At 44.4% G+C, this 20,002-nt stretch overlaps 1 protein-coding gene across 6 annotated transcripts in view; it reads right to left on the bottom strand.

The window, feature by feature from the left end:
• Positions 1-8,411: 8,411 nt before the first annotated feature.
• Positions 8,412-20,002, bottom strand: part of Nubpl (nucleotide binding protein like) — a 198,427-nt gene continuing 186,836 nt past the window's right edge. For 5 of the 6 annotated variants that reach the window (XM_036206086.1, XM_036206085.1, XM_036206087.1 and 2 more), the window contains 3 exons: positions 19,119-19,239; positions 16,998-17,080; positions 8,412-10,254 (listed from right to left, as the gene is read on the bottom strand). In XM_036206086.1, coding sequence (XP_036061979.1) covers positions 10,192-10,254; positions 16,998-17,080; positions 19,119-19,239 — 267 coding nt within the window. In that variant the 3' untranslated portion in view covers positions 8,412-10,191. The remainder of the gene's footprint in view (positions 10,255-16,997; positions 17,081-19,118; positions 19,240-20,002) is intronic. The other variant, XM_036206084.1, reaches the window with a different exon arrangement.

Raw genomic sequence — 20,002 nt, 5'->3', positions numbered from 1 at the left:
CAAACACTTCTCTATACATACTCCTTTTTGGCTTTTAATTAAACAATACTGTTCTGTGTTAAAATCCTTTTTTCAATTGGGTATGGTAGTTAACCCCAGCACTAGGAAGGCTGACCCAAGATGATCAGCAGTTTGAGGCCAGTGTGAGCGACACAGCCCAGACCCGGGACCAAGCAAATAAACACACCAAACAAACAAAATCCGTTTTCTGTTAACCAACTCACCTGTTGTCACCAGCTTGATCTTCAAAGGGGAAATGGTACTTTTCAATGAATGAGTTTACATCAGTTATTTTTCTTGTTACTGAGACAAAGTACTTGGCAAAAGCAATGTAAGGATTTATTTTCGCTCACAGTTCAGGGGAACAACCCATCGCAGTGAGGAAATATCAGTGATATGTGCATGGGGCAGCTTGTCAAACTTCATCTACACCCAAGGAGCAGAGACAGACAAAATGCTTGTGTTCTACTCACACTCCCCTTTTTATTCATTTGGGGTCTCCAGCCCAGGGAATGCTGCTATCCATATTTTGGGTGGGTTTTCTCACCTCAATTAGCCTAATCTAGAATAACCCCTAATAGGTTTACCAAAAGATTTGTGTCCATGAAATTCTAAATCTTATCAAGTTATTAAGACTAACATCACAGAGCTAGAAATGTGGAATATTGCTATTACAGACCAGACTGCTTCAGCTCTTTCTATGTATGGACCCTTCTTGCCCAGTACATTTTATGTGACTTGGTAAAGAGAAAAAAAAAACAAAAATAAAAATGCGTACAGACCAGACATTTACTGATAATTCATAATAAACAAGTTTATTTTAAGACAATTCTTTGGTATACATATACTTTTACCATTTAGCAAAGATTTTGAAAGCAAATATACATATGAATGAGGTGGGTGTGCTTGTCTATTTTTACAAGAACTATTGGCTGAATATCTGATACTTAGGACATAGAGCTCTGTCTTAGTTACTTTTCTACCTGTGTGAAGAGACACCATAACCAAGGCAACTTATAAAAAAAGCATTTACTTGGGGGCTTGCTTACAGTTGCAGAGGGTTAGTCCATGACCATCATGGTGGGGAGCGTGGCAGCTGGCAGGCAGGCATGGTGCTGGAGCAGAAGCTGAGGGCGTACACATTGAGACAATAATCATAAGGCAGAGAGGCAGAGATAACTGGAAATGGCATGAGCTTTTAAAACCGCAGGTCCACCCCAAGTGGCACACCTCCTTCAACAAGGCCACATCTCCTAATCCTTCCCAAATAGTTTCACCAACTAAGAAACAAGCATTCAAATATATGAGTCTAAGGGGATTCTCTTTCAAACCACCACAAACACCTTCAACATTTTTCAGAGTTGATTAATATCTGATTTTTAATTGTCAGTGCTGAGAAGGCCAATGAACATAAGTATTTAGTACAAAATGGCACACGTATGTTTAGATCCATTTCAGAAACCACTGGAAATTGTCTTAATCACAGGCTAAAATTCATTCACCCTTTTTCCTTCAATTCTTCTTTTTAAAACTTTTTAAAATTGATTCTTTGTGGATTTCACATCATGTATCCCAACCCTACTCATCTCCCCGTCCACTCGCTTCTGCCCTCTGCCCTTGCAACCTCCCTGCTCCCCGCAAACAAAACAGAATTTAAAACTAAAACTGAAAAAACAAAACAAAGAGAAAAAAAGAAAAAAAAATCTCAGTGTGGAAGCTGTAGTGTGGCTCAGTGAGTCACACAGTGTACCCTTTAGTCCGCACATCTTTACTTATGTTTACTACAATGAGTCATTGGTTCGAGGCCTCTGGTTTCTGCTGCACGATTGATGCTGGGCCCTCACTGGGACTCCTCTTGGATATCCTGTTGTTGCCCTGTGTCGTGGAGATCCTGCAGCTTTGTGTCAGCAGGACTGGTTCCTTTACATGCTCTAGCAGAGCTCACAGATCCGGTGGATGTTGGGTTGGGCCAGCTCATAGTTCTGGTTCTGGGCCTGGGTGGTAGCTGGATTGGTCAGCTTTTCCTCCTCCTCATCACCAGGGTGAGCTTTTCAGCACTGCCCATACTAGCTCACCCAGTGTGGCAGACAGCAAGGAGCAGGGCCAGTTCTCCTGCTCTCATGTCCTCAGGTCTGGCTCACCCGCACACCAGGGCCAGTGTTTCTGTTTTGCCCAGACAAGGTGCAGAGACTGCTGTCCTGATTGCTGCAGTTGGTGAGGGGCATGGCCAGCTCTTCTGTTCTTATGCCCTGAGGCCAGCTCTCCTGCCTGCCAGAGGTGGCAAGGGATGGGGGGTGGCATATTTCCCTCACCCATGCCACCACATAGCATATGAAGGAGGGTATGGGGGCAGTTCTGCTCTCATGCCCACAGGACTGGCTCACCTGCCCCGCCACCAACAAGGTCAGCACTACTGTTTTGCCCAGGCAAGGTGCAGGACCCACTCTCCCAAGTGCTGCTGCTGGTGAGGGGCAGGGTCAGCTCTCCCACGCTTATGATCCAGGGACCAGCTTTTCCCACCTGGTGGGGGGCACCTACACCATCACATGACAGACAGTGGGGCTAGCTCCCTTACTCCCATGCCCTCAGGTCTGGCTCACAGGGACATCTCTACTGTGCTGCCCAGGTGAGGTGCAGGGCCCGCTCTCCCAAGTGCTGCAGTTGGTGAGGGGGTGGGACCAACTCTGTGCAGCCCTATCCTCACTGCTTTTGGTGGCAAAAGGAGCCATGGACATCGACACAGACCGTGGCTGCAGTAGGGACAAAGACCCAGACATGGCCCTTGGCAGCAGCTTAGGCCCAGACAATACCATGACCCCAGCTGGCAGTGCAGGCCACTCAGATCAGGATGGACCCAGCAGCAGCTTGGCCCTAGAACATCCACATGGTATCACAGGTGGTAGCCCAGACTACAGGCATTCGCAGGGCTCTTGGTGGTAACAGGAGCCACAGACATCAACAGTAACCCTATGGCTGCCTCATGGCCAGACTGTTAGGGTTCTGAGGAGTCCAGCTGACTCTAGATACATATTATATATGTATTGGGGGAGGTATGCACATGCCACACTGCACATGTAGAGGTGAGGACACTCTGTGGAGTCAGTCCTTTCCACTAATCTTTCCCTGGGCCCCAGGGATTGAACTCGGCCAGGCTGGTACGGTGAGAACCTTTGGCAGCTGAGCCACCTCTCTGGCCCTGTCCTGTCTATGGGTTTTGTGTTTGTATTTATGAGAACTGTTTGGCTGTGTTCTTGTACTGTCCGTGACAGGCTTGAGTCTCAGGTCAATGGCAACTCTTCATAAATGAGCTGGGAACTGCTTCCTGAAGTCCTTTGCTAGAATTGGCCTTCTCTTCCTTCCTTGGGTAGACTTGCCAGCAAAGGTAACTAGGCCTGAAGTTGGAAGTTTTGTTCCTGTGACTTACACTGTTCAGCTTTATTGTTGGAAGGAGCTTTGATAACCTTTTCATGGTATTTATTTCACCAAGTTGCTAGTTTTATGGCATAAAGTTGGTAACAGTTCCAATTGTTCTTTTAATTAACTGTAGGACCTTGGCGCTGCCCTGTTCATTCCTGATTGGGTGATTTATGTCTTTGTCCTATCTCTTCTTAATGAATCTGACTACAGCTTATTGATTTTGTTCATCTTTTCAAAATGCCAGCATTTGATTTCAGTATTTTCTTTATAGCTTTTCTTCCCAATTTCATTCTTCCTCCATTTCCTCCACTGGAGGAGGAAGAACAGGGTTAATTTGCACTCTCTCCAGCTTACTAAGATGGGAGGTAACCACACTGGTATATCTGTCTTCCTTTCGGGTACAAACAGTATCATAAATTTACCTTCGCATCTCACGAATGTGGATCCTCTCTAGTCTGCTCAACATATTTTATGACTTTACTTCTTTCTTCCTTTGACTCATGGATAATTCAGAATTTTTTTGTTCTGGTTTCATATATTTGTGAGTTTTCAGGTATCTGTTTTATTATTGGATTCTATTTGTTATGAGAAAAGAACTGTTTTATATGAGGTTATTCTAAACATGCTGTATTGTCCACATGGCGAATATTCTGCTTGCATAAGAAAGCCATACATACTTTGTTGTTTAGGACTAGAGTGACCTCTAAGTGCTGACTGTTGGTGAAGGTCAGCTCTTCAACACTCATTATTTGTGCCTGTTCCATTGGTTACTGCAAGAGTAATAGTCAAGTCCCCAACTATGCACCTGTGAATTTATGTTTAGTTTACCAAATCCTGTTTCCTGTATTCGAAGACCATTCTGTTATGTGGGCACAGAATTGGGGTCATGGTATCTTTTTGGCTACAGCACCTTTATCATCACATGGTGCCCCTTTTCATCCCCCATGTTCTGAAACTTAATTTTATATATATATACATACATACATACATACATACATACATACATACATACACACACACACACGATGGTCATTTCACTCATCTTTTGATGTTTACATGTTATGCCTTTTAAAAATCTTTTTCTTTTAACCTATTTGTAATTTTATATTTAAGGTGCTCAGCTCAAGCCAGCTGACATTCTAGTGTGGAGTAGAGAGAGCTCATGAGCCTCCATCCCTATCTCAGGTGCCATGGACAGCTGATAGCTTCTAGGGGAGGAAGGGTCAATTGTCTTCAAGGGTTTGACATTTGGTAGGCCAACCCCACTCCCGTGGATGGCCCCACACTCAGATATGGAGAGGACTTGGAATCAGTAGGTTATGGGGAAAAGAGGACATGAAGTTGGGAGTGGAGGGAGAAGGGGCTGGAGCTGAGGGAGTTGAGGACAGGAGATGAATATGTTCAAAATACATGGTATGAAATGTACTTAGAACAAATATATTTCAAAGAACTCAGTAAAAATAGTAATCAAAACTCTGGATATGGTATTGTGTGTTTGTAGTCTTGGTTGCTCATGAGGTTGAGGTAGGATCACTTGAGCCCAGGAGTGAGAGGCTAGCATGGGCAACAAATTGAGAACGTAGTGTTGGGGAGTGAGGAAGAGAAATGGGGGACAGGCCACTTTCTTTTAGACAGTTGAGAGTTAGGTCTTTCTTTTTATTTAGTCTGAAAATGTCTTTCCATTGGTGGACATTTTTGGTTACTGAGATTATGCATGTTTGGATTAAAATATGCCACCATGCCACTGATTTTGTTTTCCCTTTTGTATTTTTATTTTATTTCTGCTTGTTTTTGGATCAAGTTTAGTTTTTTTTGTTTTGTTTTGTTTTTTTAATAATTCCATTTTTATCCCTACTGCTGACTTACCTTATTTTTAAGAAGTTAATAGTTGTCTTAAAGTTTACACTTTATGCTTCAATTATTTATGATCTACCTTCAAGCACGTATTTTACAGCAGTACACCCTCAGTCCTCATCATTTTTGCCGCATATGTGACTGCCATATATTATGTTTTCGCCTGCTATAAAACCACAATACACTGCGTTGTCTAAAAGGCCACACTGTCTTTTAGAGTGGTTGAAAATAAGGCACCAGATAATGATGATCACTCCTGTATCCTGGCACTACGGACACAGAGGCAGGAGGATTTCCAGTTCAAGGCCAGCCTTATCCACAGAGCAAATCCTGTTTCTAAAAGAAAAACTGGCGAAAGATTACAGGAAACACAAGAGAGCCACCCTCACTGAGGGTGGGTATTATATGAGAAAGTCTTTCCAAGAGAGAGTGGGCAGAGCTTGCAATGGTGTAGCCAGGCCATTTTCATTAGGGATGAGGCAACTCCCAGACAGCCATTTTGATGGGCAGGACATGGCACTTAGAGCCCAAAGGTCAGCCTTGGTCATTACATAACTTCAGCCGTTGAGTGGTTTGGAGAAAATGAAAATTCTGTGGTTCATACAGTTTCCCCTGCCCTGTGTTAAGTGTGGGTGTGACACTCTTCTTCACCCTCCCATCCTCAATCCAACTGAAATTCTCTGCAGGAGTTTTGTTGTCGCCCTTGAATTTCACAAGCTATTTATATGGGAAGGCAAAGAATCATGGATTGCTAAAATAGTCTTGAAAAACATAGTGATGATAAACAAGACAGTGAATTATCAGTAGGAAGAAACAAATAACCAGTGGACTAGAAGAGAAGCCGGATAGGCCGCCACCGACTTTATACAGAGGGTGGGAGCAAAGGGGAAAAGACCTAATCGGTGCTTCTGGAAAATCAGATACCCACGAGGAAACGCAATATCCCTTTCATGGCCCTGAGCTAGGTCACAAAAGTCAACAGCGAAAAGGAAAGTATGGTGAATTTGAAACAGCGTAAGATCTTTTGTTCAACAGAAGTTAACATCATGAGAAAAGGCCAGTGGCAGAATGGGAAAAGAAATTTTCAACACATACACCAAGAATACAGAGTGCCAACAATATGACTCCAACAAAACAGGCCCGAAGGCTGGCGAGGCTCTACATAGAAGAAACTACTCAATTAGCCAGCAAGTGTGCGTCAGGTTGTTCAAACTCATTTGTAGTTTGGGAATTTCTAACTAAAACTCAATGGCAGATCACTTACCAACTGTCAATAGTCCCATTCTTAAGTGAACAATTCAACAGAAATCCATGCACAGACACCAGGACATTATCTCGGGAAGTTCAGAGTGGCGGGATTTGGAGTTATCGCTGGAACCATTCAAATGTCCTTGTTCGGTGCTTTGTTGTGTCTTAATTTCATGACAGCCCTCTCCAGCGCCACTGTCTCCAGCTTCTGAGACAGTGAGGTGACTCAGTGGGTACAGGCATTTTCCACCAACCCTGACGACATGAGCCTGATCCCTGGAACCCTAACAGTGGAGGGAGAAAACTGATTCCCAGAAGTTGTGCATGTGCACAGGAGCATACACACACTCACAAACACACATGGCCCATGCATGCACAAAATAAATGAACAAATTTTTTTTCAAAGCTTCCGTCCATTGGTAAGCTTATTTTTCAGAAGAAATACTTTAGTGGAGTGATAAAGCTATGTGGAATCTACATACAAGTGGTTTTAATGTTCTGGGACTCACAGGTTTTTGCTTTCTTGAAATACGGTAAGAGCTTGGGGATTATTTCCTTGTTTGGAACTGAGAAAACCAAATCAGACAGAGGCAAATGCTGTAGCTTCAGCACAGACCAACTTACCTCAGAGGGCATGTGACCACAGTGAGCCACCTCACGCCTTAAGTTCAAGTTATCAGGATACACCCACTCAAGGGCAAGGCAGAGTCACGAGTGGGTACATATCTGAAATCCCAGCCCCTGGAAGCCTGGGGAAGGGCCAAGAGTTCAAGGCTAGCCTAGGCTACATAGTGAGACTTTATCTCAAGAAGAAAAAAACAAAACAAAAGAACAAACAAACAAACAAAAACAAGCTCAAACCCCAGCAAGGCATGGATGGAGAACTTTGGGCTTCCCTGTGGCCTGCCTTAGAAATCTCAAGGTTTGGCTAGAAAAGAAATGCAGAGGTTTGGGAAGAGTTTTCCCTCCTAAGTTGAGTTTACTTTTCCTCCTGGACAGTGAAGTGTTAATTCTCTACACTCAAGGAAACCTGACAAATGAGGCCTAAACATCCACCTTTGCCAACAGGCAGACTAGTGGTACTCTGAAGTCGCCTGGTGACTGATCTTTGAATCTTGACTCGCTAGAGGGAAATCTTCAGATGGGCCCATTTCCTGGCTTTCCTCCTCCACTCTCCCTCCTTCCACACCTAAGCTCGAAGCTGGCTTCTCTCCAGCAGCACACCTTCAGGCATCCGCAGACATCACAACAAGGAAGCAGGGGATTCTATTTGCTGATCTTCTCTATGCCAAAGATTTATGAGGGAAGCCTCCCCCACTTCCCCATTAGGTGTGTGCAGTCACAGGGCACAGTTGAAAGCGTCCCTGACGCCTACTCCAGGCTTCTTTTCCAAAGTGGGTTTGGTTTCAGGAGTTGCTTCTCAGTATTTACACAGTGCCCCCACTAGAGCAACAACAAGACACACATAACATCTGCAATTTGAAGACTTTACTATCTTTTTAGGGATGAGTAATGATTACTGTGTCCATGAAGATTTTTCTTCAAGAGTTAGTATGGACAGCTTGCTTGGTCCAAACATTTCATCTTATATACAGATTTCTTTTAATTCCATTTTTACTTTTTTTTTTTTTTTTTAAAAATAAATACAGATTTACATGCAATTTTTAAGAAGCAAAACAGAGATCACATGTGCCTGTAACCAAGTTTCTTCAGTGAATAATATCTTGTAAAACTGTAGGAGCCTGAAACCACAAAGAAGCAATAAAAAGCATACTAGAGAAGCCTTCCATCAGCCAGGCCTGGTGGTGCAGGTTGTAATCCCAGCTACTCAGTAGGCTGAGGTAGGATAGTGTAAGTTCAAGGCCAGCCTGGCTTAAAAAGCATGTTCAAGATCAGCCTGGAGACTCAGTGAGATCTTGTCTCAGAAATGAGAAGTACACAGAGGGATAGACATATAGTTCAGTGGTAGATCCCTTGTCCAGCATGTGTGAAGCCCTAAATCCTCTCTCACTACTGCACTGGGGGAATAGTGCCATCCTTACTAGGATCCCTCATGTTGCTCTTTTATAGGCACACTAGTTTTTCTGTCTCCAGCCTTTCTTTACATAGTTACAAGTTAATCTATCACCCTTTTCATTTCGAAAGCATTTACAGGTGGACCATATGGTTCACCATCTTAGGAGACTGTTGAAAGAATCCTCAGTTTCCACCATGGAGTACCATCATGGTATAGAGGTTTTATACCTATGTAACCATTCACTCACTGTAGAAAAGCTGACTTCTCAGCTCTCCTGTGTAAGGTGCTAGAAATGTCCATGTAGTGGTTTGAAGGTATATTTGCCTTTTGAGTAACTGTCTAGCTGCCAACTAGAGAGCAGCATCATAGAACATTACAGGATTTGCCAAAGGGCAAAGGCCACTTCCCTACAGCTGGCCATAAACCAGGGATGCACTCCAGCATTCTTATCAGTACTTGCAGCTTTAGAGCTACCAGACCTTGGGATGTCTTTGTCTCTGTATCTGGGTTTCAATTAGACAAGACACATGTTTTTCAAAGTACATTCTTGGAAACATGAACGCCATGGAATACTCCTAAGGAGGGGACTGGGATGTCAGGACTGCCGTGAACACTAAGCCTTTCTTTTGTAATCATTATATACCTCATGTAGTACAAGGAGGACTTCAGCAGCAAACTACAAAAGTGGACGAATGCCAGTGCCATCATCTGCTAGAAACAGGAACCTACCAACAACAAGGCACTTACCTTTTCCATACCTTCATTCCTCATTCATAAAATGAACAGTGCCCACTAGTATGAATGAAAGATTCAAAGGCTACAGAAATCACTTGACAAACATTATTTTTATTATCATAATTATTATCTGTGGTTCTCTGAATACGAATGGCCCCCATGGGTTCCCATCTTTGAATGCTTGGTCATTAGGGAGTGGCTCTACTTGAGTCATTAGGAGGTGTGGCCTTGCTGGAGGAAGTGTGTCATTGGGGGTGGCTTTGGGGCCTTAAATGTTCAAACCAGACCCAGTGTCTCTCTCTTCCTGCTGCCTGCTGATCCAGAGGTAGAGCTCTCAGCTACCTCTCCAGCACCATGTCTACTTTACCTGCTACTGCCCTGCTTGCCACCATGCTGGTAATAGACTAATAAACCTCTGAAATGTTAGCAAGTCCCAATGACATTCTTTCTTTTGGAAGAGCTGTCACGGTGTGGTGTCTCTTCACGGCAAGAGAACAGTGACTATAAGACACATCATAACCAAAGTCATTATCAATGCCCTAGCCCCATCCTGGAGATTCGGATTCATCAAGTCTGGGCACGCCTATGCCACATGAGTAGAAGTCTTTTCCATCAAGAACATGTCTAAGACAGGACTACAGACAAGGTCCAAACCTGAACCACTGCCTGGTAGCAAGGTGCTCCATTTCCATCCATACACACACACACACACACACACACACACACACACACACACACACATGCTTTATTTGTGAATCATGGCTTGTCAAATCAAATCTGAACATGAGACATTATTTCTTCAGAAATGAAAGAAAATCATCACGATTGTCATTATTTTTGTGGGTTTCACACTACCACAGTGCTCCTTATTGACAGTCTGTGATTATCAAACACCAGGACATTTCCAGGGCGCTTGGGAATCATTCTGGAGGTGGCTGCAATCTTCTCACCACTTCTGAAGCAATGTGCAGGTAAGCTCTGGCCTGGAAGAGAACACACTCATTGTTCCATGTTTCCAGCAGACGTTGAATGACTCCCAAACTGTGTACACAGATGGCTGCTGCTGCAGCTGGGGGGAAAGCAGCATGCTGGGCTGCAGTCTAACAGTGAGGACATGCTGCAGGTGAGCCAGAGGACAGGGTCTTACACTATTGGAGGGTAAATACTTGGAAGGTAACTTTCTGGAAAAAAAAAAATCGATACCAGGAATTGCTGCATTTCCAATTCTAGTCTAATGTCAGTAAATTAACAACTACTTGAGCTGCAGAAAACTTAAACCTTCCTCCTCTCGGAAATCTTGAGTTAGATACTGCCAACTCCTGTTGGGCATAAAAGGACTTAGCCAACTGAAAGAGAGGTTTTCTTTCTAGAAAGATTTTCTTCACTCTCTCTGAGGTCGTTCAAAACACCAGAACTGAGCACAAGACAGTTCTTTCCCAGGAGAATTTGGGAATTGTGCAAAAACTTATGGTCAGTGTCACACACCTCTTCTCTGGGGTCCCAGCACAATGCTCAGGGTGGATCCGAAGACACAGGCTAACACAGTGCCCTTGTCTGGTTACAGCAATGACCACAAGATTGAATGTAAAGAATTCCCTTCAACAAGTGCAATACCGATATTTATAAAAAGTAGCTGCCGATCTTATCCATAAACAGTACCTATGAACCAGTGAGACTTCATCTTTTGAGACAGGGTTTCACCATGTAGTCTAGACTAGCCTTGAACTTATAATCCTCCTGCCTCAGCCTCCCAAGTGTGGGCCACAATACCCATATTAAGATTTTCAAAAGCACAAAATTCTACACTGATGTAGTTATACTACCACTATTATTAAAAATTACCCAACTTCCTACTTGCCAGGTATTTCATACCCTAGAAGTTACCTCAGGGGATAAATTGTATAGTCAATTTCACTTTGCAGATGAGGAAACCAGGGCCTAGAAAAGTGGGGACTGTCTGAAACATTATGACTACTTGGTAACAAGTTGGACTTTGAGCCCAAGTGGCCAGTCTCCTGACCCCAGCCTCCAGAGCTGCGCACTACAGAGAGGTCCTGTTGACTGATGAATGACAGATCTTTATGCCTGAGCCTTAAGAGCTGGATCAAGGACTTCATTCCATAATCAGTTAGCACTTGCCTAGGTTAAAATGGAGACACAAGCCTATCCTAATACAAAAACTTCTGGATTATTGCAGAATAACTAAATTTGTCACACTCAGCCTTTGCTCTTGAACTTTGCTCTTCGACTCCCTGTGTATCACACTCAGGGAAACAGATTGGCATTCGCCGTGGAATCCTGAAAGGGCTGATTTGAACAGTTTTGATTTCTACAAAATTGTCGAGACTGAATTTTTTCAGGCAATGCTGTATCATTTCAACAAATCCATTTTGGTCCTTGCTGCATTTGAAGCGCCGTGCTGGGGAATCTGTGAGATGTGATGATTTAGAAGGAAGCAGAACCACTTGTGATAGAGGAACCGAGGCCCTGAAGTCACACAGGCTGGGCTGGGAGGCTTGGTGTCAGTACTGACTAGCTGAAGGGTCTACTGCTGTGAAATGGCTGTGGGACCAGCACACACTTCCCAGGGTTTTGAGAAGGCATGTAAAGTGCTGGCGTGGAGTGTGTACAGCTTAAGTGGCCATCGCCATTACTATTATGCCCTAAGAAATGGGCAGGTTGGCCAGGCATGGTGGCACACACCTGTAATCCCAGAGGTTGGGAGGTAGAATCAGGAGAATCAGGAGTTCAAGGTCATCCTCAGCTACAGCAAGTTCAAAGGCAGACAGCAGGGCTATAAGACTTTGTATCAAAATGCCAAAAAAATAAAAATAAAAAAATGGGAGGGAGGGAGGGAGAGGGAGAGGGAGAGGGAGAGGGAGAGGGAGAGGGAGAGGGAGAGGGAGAGGGAGAGAGAGAGAGAGAGAGAGAGAGAGAGAGAGAGAGAGAGGGAGAGAGAGAGAGAGAGAAAGAGAGAGAGCGGGAGAGAGAGAGAACTGCAGTCTTGTTGAATAGCTCATCCAAATACTTTTGGAGAACATTTCTTCCTGAGGAATAATGAAATCCCTGTCTGTCATGCAGCATAAACAAATACATCTATGTCGAAGACATACTTAAGATTTCTCAAGCTATTACTACTCTCCATTCATTACCTCACCTTCCCTGCTATCATTGCAGATTTGTCTATTAGGCCATCTAAAGGCCCTCTGTCTATCTGTCTGCTCTGTCACTACCAGGCAATAGGGAACAAATGAGACCAGAGAGAAAGGAGTTGTATGGAAGTTAGTTTCATTTTTATTTTGAAATATTTGTGGTTGGTTTATCCTATTTAGTTTATATTAAGGCAGTGGGGAGATGATCTAGAAATTATAAGACAATACATCTCCCATTTATATTTGAAAATCTTCATCAAGAATATCTTCTAAGAGATATTTAGAAGATAATATCTGCTAATTTTTTATTTGATACAAAAGGTACAACCATAAAAACCACCTGTCATGGACCCACTCCATGCGTGCTGGTCTCAGTCAAAGGCAAAGGTCAGTGACAGGTCTGCTGGTACGAGGCGGTGCTCTGACCTCTAAGAGCTGAATTCGAAGCCCCCACCACCATGTGCCCTTCCTCTACTGCAGTCTGGCTGCCAGGGCACCGCATGTGGAGTTTCACTCACTCTTCTTTCCTACCTGGCGCATGTGGCAGAGTTTAGGCCCGTTCACTGGGTAGGTAGCAACCGTTAGCTCTTCTTACCTAGTGTCACAAGCCCTTCCAACTTTTCAAACGATGCCTCAAATTCACCAGAACCCACACCTTTAACCGACTCACCACCACTGTGGTGTTTGTCTCTCCCGGCAGTTAAACACTACCGGAGAGTTCAACTTCCAGAAGCAAACTTTACTTGTGTAGGAGAAAAAAGGAAACAGTTATCTGGAGGCAAGATTCACCTGAGGTAGAGGCAGATTCCAGGACTCAATTACAGCTTTTTTAACATCAAGAAATGTTATCATTAATGCTGTCGCTGGGCACCTGATTTCATGACTCAAGTCCTGCTATTCTGAATAGTAGGTCGTCAGAGGAACATTTTCTTGATGCTGTGTGAGGGTAAGGGCATACGTGGACCTAGACATTTAATGAGGGGCGAGGAACGGCATTGGTGGCTGGGACACCTTAGACAGCCAGTTTCCAAAGGCAGGAGGGGCAGCTCGGATCTATTTGGCATCTTCTAGTGAAGTTTCATATATCTCATTTACCCCCCCCCCCCCCCCAACACACACACCATGACATCAATATATAGATGAGGAGAAAGATTCAAGAGCAGGAAGTCTTTTTGGGTTCCACTTAGATGGTGGTAAGCTTGGCGATCACTCCATACAGACTCTGATTCTGTGCTTCTGAGATCCCCTTTGCGACTCTTAACATAGCTCCTGGGCAATTTCCCAGAAAAAAAAATGCATCTTGACACATTCTGGAAAAGATTTCCAGGGACTCTCTGACCAGGTTGGAATCCTGTGCCCTGACCTACTCTTGCCAGCAGAACCTGAGGGCAGATTCTCCTCAGCCTCTCCTCCAGACTCTTACTGTGTGAAAAGGAGGTGACCCGGAAGCCAGCTCATGGTCACTCTGGCCACAACGCACTGGCCTGGAACAATTAGAAAGTCAAGCAGAGACTTCACTGGGAAGAGAAACCATGGGTTGTGTAATCAGCCCCGTGTACAGTGCCTTCTAGTACTATCCTGGACACTCTTCCTCACGTAAACAAACTCCTGCCTGGAGGGTAAAGGAGACTGAATCTGCTTCACAAGGACGCTATAGGAACCAGGTGAGAAAGGGTACCAAGGAACCAAGCACTGTGCCAGTCTCCTAGAAGAAATGGAAGAAGTCGGGGCTGTTAATATGGGAGCCAGAGGCTGACGCAATGTGACGTGTCAGCCTGGGAAGAGCGGCCTGGCTTTTTACTATTTTACAATTGACCAGCTCTGTGACGGTCCTGGGGAAATGACTCATCTTCCTTGATGGGTTTCAGTTTCCTCATCATACCGCACAGAGCTGTTATAAGGACAGAAATCACGTACGAAAGCCTGGCTGGTCTCTGCTTCTCTAACTACTATTCTTAGAAAATTACCAACAGCTCCAACAGCATCTGCAATCTTAGGACAGGAAGTAGCTAGCGGCTTCCATAGGTGGAAAGCAGTAACTAGGAAATCGTGCTCTCCTATTCACGGCGATGTCTGTTTAAAATTGGTCAGAAGCCCTCATATTTAACACTGATGATGAGCACAGGAGACTTTTATCATTTTTGAAGAAACTTCACCCAAACTGGCCTAGCCCAAGAGGCCGAGGCTGTTCTAGGGTCCTCAGCAATGTCACGTAGGAAGACTGAGACCCAGCAACCACACATGTAGAGCGCGCCACAGACACACTCCAAAAATACCACAAGTACTACTGCTTAGCATTTAAAACTCTACTCTAATTGGATGCTTTGTCGTATGTTCTCTGTTCAATGACATTCCTCAAATTCAATGTACTGCTTCTTATTTTTAAAAACCACAATAAACAGGTAGAAATACCTTAAAATCTCAACTCATAATTGCAATTAATAGTAAATACTATTGTTTGTAAGGAATCGTCATAGAATACCTTTAAATATTTTGCTCCTGGAAGTCACTTAAATGTTCATAATTTTTTAAAAATTCTTATTCCAAACTTTTCATATACTGTATATTAAAAGTATACTTTTGATAGTTGGGATTACCATACTTTAATATGAAAGTATGAAGAGTTATGGTTTTGCTCATCTGAAGGGCCTTTAAAGAAGAAGTGGAAAGGAAATTTAATGCCCAAAAGGCAGAGCAAAGGGAAACAATGTTAAGTGCTATATCGTATTTACTCTAGGTCCTCACATCGGCTGACAGTCAAGGCGCTGTGCACCCACCTATGGGTGACTCTAAATGAATCAGTGCTGTTAGTTCACAATTCTAGATCAGATCTACCCTCACTTTATCCATGGCATTAATCAGGCTTGGTTCTTACACTTTCTTGTTCCCAGAAGATTAGAGGAGTGAACAAGGATGATCAGGGTCGCTGTCATGAGTGGACAAGAAAGTTCCGTCCACTAAGGCAGGGCTGGAGTCGTGGACAGAAGGACAGGAACAGTCCCGTCCACTAAGGCAGGGCTGCAGTCAGGGACAGAAGGACAGGAACAGTCCCGTCCGCTAAGGCAGGGATGGAGTCGGGGACAGAAGGACAGGAACAGTCCCGTCCGCTAAGGCAGGGATGGAGTCGGGGACAGAAGGACAGGAACAGTTCCGTCCGCAAAGGCAGGGATGGAGTAGGGGACAGAAGGACAGGAACAGTCCCGTCCACTAAGGCAGGGATGGAGTCGGGGACAGAAGGACAGGAACAGTCCCGTCCGCTAAGGCAGGGATGGAGTCGGGGACAGAAGGACAGGAACAGTCCCGTCCACTAAGGCAGGGCTGGAGTCGGGGACAGAAGGACAGGAACAGTCCCGTCCACTAAGGCAGGGATGGAGTTGGGGACAGAAGGACAGGAACAGTCCCGTCCACTAAGGCAGGGATGGAGTCGGGGACAGAAGGACAGGAACAGTCCCGTCCGCTAAGGCAGGGCTGGAGTCGGGGACAGAAGGACAGGAACAGTCCCGTCCGCTAAGGCAGGGATGGAGTCGGGGACAGAAGGACAGGAACAGTCCCGTCCACTAAGGCAGGGCTGGAGTCGGGGACAGAAGGTACTGGAAGACTGGGGTGTTGATGAAGAGACACAAAAAACTACACCCAAACAGACACACAGGTGATAACTGGGCTTCCAACTTAACCTGAAAGGACTAAGCAGGAAAGAGGATACATACATGACTGATTTCATGTCCATTTTTCTAAAACACATTATAATAAAATGTTTATCTTTAAAATTTTCATATTTTGAGCAGGGCAGTGGTGGAGTATGCCTTTAATCCCAGTACTTGGGAGGCAGAGGCAGGCGGATCTCAGTGAGTTCGAGGCCAGCCTGGGCTACAGAGCAAGATCCAGGACAGCTAGGGTTACTCAGAGAAACCCTGTCTCACAAAACAAAACAACAGTAACAACAACAATTTCATATTTTGGCGACTTAGAAACTCTATCAGTTAACCCTTACAATGTTGGCTAAGGAAACACTACTAGGTTTTCTGCCTTCTTCCTGATCATACTCCTTCAAACGAACAATGAAAATCCCATCCCTACTGACCAGATGATACTCCATGTACCCCTTCTCACACAAGGTTCCCTCCTCTCAGTAACGAGCTGACGGTGCAGTACCCAAGTGTCCTACTCTGGAGCAGTTAGAAGTTGCCAGCCAGAGGCTCTCATGTGGGTTCCTCACGAGAAAACTGCCAGGAAGTCAGCTGTCTGTTGTTTGCACCGAGAATCTGGTACCCCACACCTGCAGCCTGGCGCACGGCATGATGAGTGACTTCAAGTCAAGGTGAGCAGCCTTTGTCTATGTATATGTCCTGTGCACAAGCAAGCCTGACTTGATCCTCCCTACTTTCTGTACAGCATAAAGAATGCATCAGAAAGAAAAGAAAGAAAGAAAGAAAGGAAGGGAGGAAGGAAGGAAGGAAGGAAGGAAGGAAGGAAGGAAGGAAGGAAGAAAGAAAGAAAGAAAGAAAGAAAGAAAGAAAAGAAAGAAAGAAAGAAAGAAAGAAAGAAAGAAAGAAAAAGGTGAAAATTTGACTTACCTCCTCGCTTTCAGGCTGTGAAAACACAACTGGCTGACCCATGTCTGAAGCTTCCCTGATACTGAGGTGTAAGGGAACGTCTCCTGCAAAAGCCCATGGGAAAACATTAGTGCCGGAGAGGCTCACACAGTCATGCACAATGTCAATACTCCAACTTTGGAAAGAAATAAAATCTGAACTATAGGTTCTCAGACTAAGTTGAATTATGCCTACCTTCAATGTGCTAAATGCCTAAAAGAGGAATTTCAAATGCAAATTAAGGGTGAAAATTTCCACTTAGGGCAGTCGAGTGACTGTGCATGCATAGGTACAAGCTCTGGGGCAACCAACCAAGAAATGAGGCATCTGACTGGTTCTTTGCTGAAGATCTCCAGGCAAGGACACGCCCCTGTACTAGCTGATATAGACATATTGTGTCACATGCTGAGGGGTAGATGAGGGAGGAAAGGATGCAGAGGCAAAGTGGACCCCAAAAGGCACCAAAGATTCTTCCTGATGTTGCCAGATGTGTGAGTGAAGACAACTGTCATAAAGTAAATCAGGGGCTGGCAAGATGGCTCAGCAGGTAAAGGTGACAACCCAAGGTAGATCCCCATGACCTACACTGTTTAAGGAGAGAACTCCTGAAAGTTATTCTCTGACCTCCACATGAACACAATGGCACGTGTACCACCACCACGCTTTCACCCCAACACACAGGACATAAATACATCTGAGAATATAGTTTAAAAAATTCAAAGAGCTGTTTTAGGAATAACCAACCCAACAGGTCAGAAAAGAACGGGGGTGGGGATGTGAAACAGCAGGGAACCTTAGCTGGTTCCCTGGTGTCAGTTCCTCATGCCCAGTCCAACCCTCTTTATAAGCAGACCGCCTGCTGCGGCTCATGGGAGATCTCCCTGGGTTCCCTGACCACATTAAGTAGGTGAGTGGGAACTCCTAATTATTTCCCCTGTGACAGTGTGGAGATGCTCTTCCACAGCAGGGTCCAGCAGTCACTACTTCTGACACACTTTTAGGGCATCACACATTTGCGAGCAGCTGCTTAAGAGAGAACTTCCAGTCTTCAGTATCTAAATAAATGGCTTACAAAACTATTCGAAGTTAGGGACTTATACTGCCAGCATAATTCAATAATGGCATTATAATTACACATATACTTTATTACATAAGTAAGTGAAAGTCAATCTGTTACGTTATTATGCAGATTTGGAAAACTGAACTTTCTACGTTAGTTAAATGAAAAATAGTTTCGGAATATAATTAGTGGCTATAATTATAGTAATATATCAAAATAGATCATTAGCATTCACCTGGTATTGTAGTTGCTACCACAGAGCAATGAATAGTAACAACAATACGTTTAACATTAATTTTCAGTAACTTACAACAATGTTTTGAAGTTCTTCCATCTCTAAAGGATCTTACTGTTTATCTACCTTTGCTCAGAACAGAAGATCATTCATGGACAATGGAAAAGCATGTTGTTTTAAACACCCATAGCTTGCTTGTGCATTTTTTGAAAAAATCATGTTTTACCCAAAATCTGGGGTTGTTTTCCCCACCCATCACATGATTTTTTTTTTTCTCTCCCTATATCACATAATTCTTGGAATCAGTGTAATAAACAATATATACAATGAAAATTCAGGTGCCATATTTTATAGAAATGGCAATTGTATATCACAGTGACCAGGAGGAGATATTGTCATTCTGCAGCTGAGAGACTGACAAGCAGAGAGCTTCTCAGGAAGGCATTTCCACTCAGTTAAAGAGCGTGCTCTTAGAAGGGGTGCTGTCACACACTGGAGGTACACCTACTTACACGGTACCCTCTATGTCCAATGTCACAACCAAGCTAACTCCCACCCTTTAAAAAATGGCTTCAAACCATGGTACCTGGACCACATCTCTCTTCTCAAACTGAATATATAGGCAGTTTTTAATTTGTCATAGAAATCATATCATGAATGAGCCTACTCACGGAAGCCAGAGAGCGCTTGATGCACACAGAGGCGCTACACTAACACAAAGCTCCAAACAGCTACTTCTGTTACACTGCATGCCAGACTCCACTGCCATCTCCCTCCTGACATGTCCCCGTGAGGTCTAAGGTCTTACCGAGGACATCAAGGTCAAGGGTCTGAGCTAGCTTTCTTGCACCATCAGCACCAAAAATATGGGTTTTGTGTTTACACTTTGGACACTGGAAGACACTCATGTTTTGAACAAGGCCAAGGACCTAGAATAATAGAAACACATTAAAATTAAAACACAATTACAGCATGTCACAGTATATAATTTTAACACATTTTACTGAGTACCTACTAGTCAGTGATATATGGTGAGTGAGGCAAGGCTCTCTGTTGTCATGGAACTCATAAGCTAGTGTGAGATGCAGATAGGTAACTAACATAGTAATAAAGGCTGAGAAGGAGTAAGTGGGAGATAAAATGCTTGGCCTGAAAAGAATGCTCAGAGACAACTGTTCCTTCAGATTGTGGGTAGGTAACCTGAAGAGGAGGCTGTGACGCCCTCCACAGAACACAGCAGGAGCAGGCGCACAGTCAAGGCTGCAAAGTGCAGCAGTCGTCACCTAGTGGGTGGTCAGGTCAGAGGGTAAAGGTCAGGGTCAGAGGGTGGAGGGGAAGGTCAGGGTCATAGAGGGTAAAGGTCAGGGTCAGAGGGTGGAGGGGAAGGTCAGGGTCAGAGGGGGGGAAGGGTCAGGGGAGGGGAAGGTCAGGGTCAGGGGGTGGAGGGGAAAGGTCAGGGTCAGAGGGTGGAGGGGAAGGTCAGGGTCAGGGGGTGGAGGGGAAGGTCAGGGTCAGAGGGTGGAGGGGAAGGTCAGGGTCAGAGGGTGGAGGGGAAGGTCAGGGTCAGGGGGTGTTATGCTTTGAATAGTCAGTCTCCCAGAAGCTCGTGTATGGAAAGCTTGCTCTCCAGCTGTGCTCCTGGCAACTCTTGGAAGAGGAATCCAGCTTGAGGAATTAAATCACTGGAATAAT

This window comes from Onychomys torridus, chromosome 14, assembly GCF_903995425.1.
Source record: "Onychomys torridus chromosome 14, mOncTor1.1, whole genome shotgun sequence".
In the NCBI taxonomy this organism is placed as follows: domain Eukaryota; kingdom Metazoa; phylum Chordata; class Mammalia; order Rodentia; family Cricetidae; genus Onychomys; species Onychomys torridus.
This window is presented reverse-complemented; position numbering and strand designations above follow the sequence as displayed.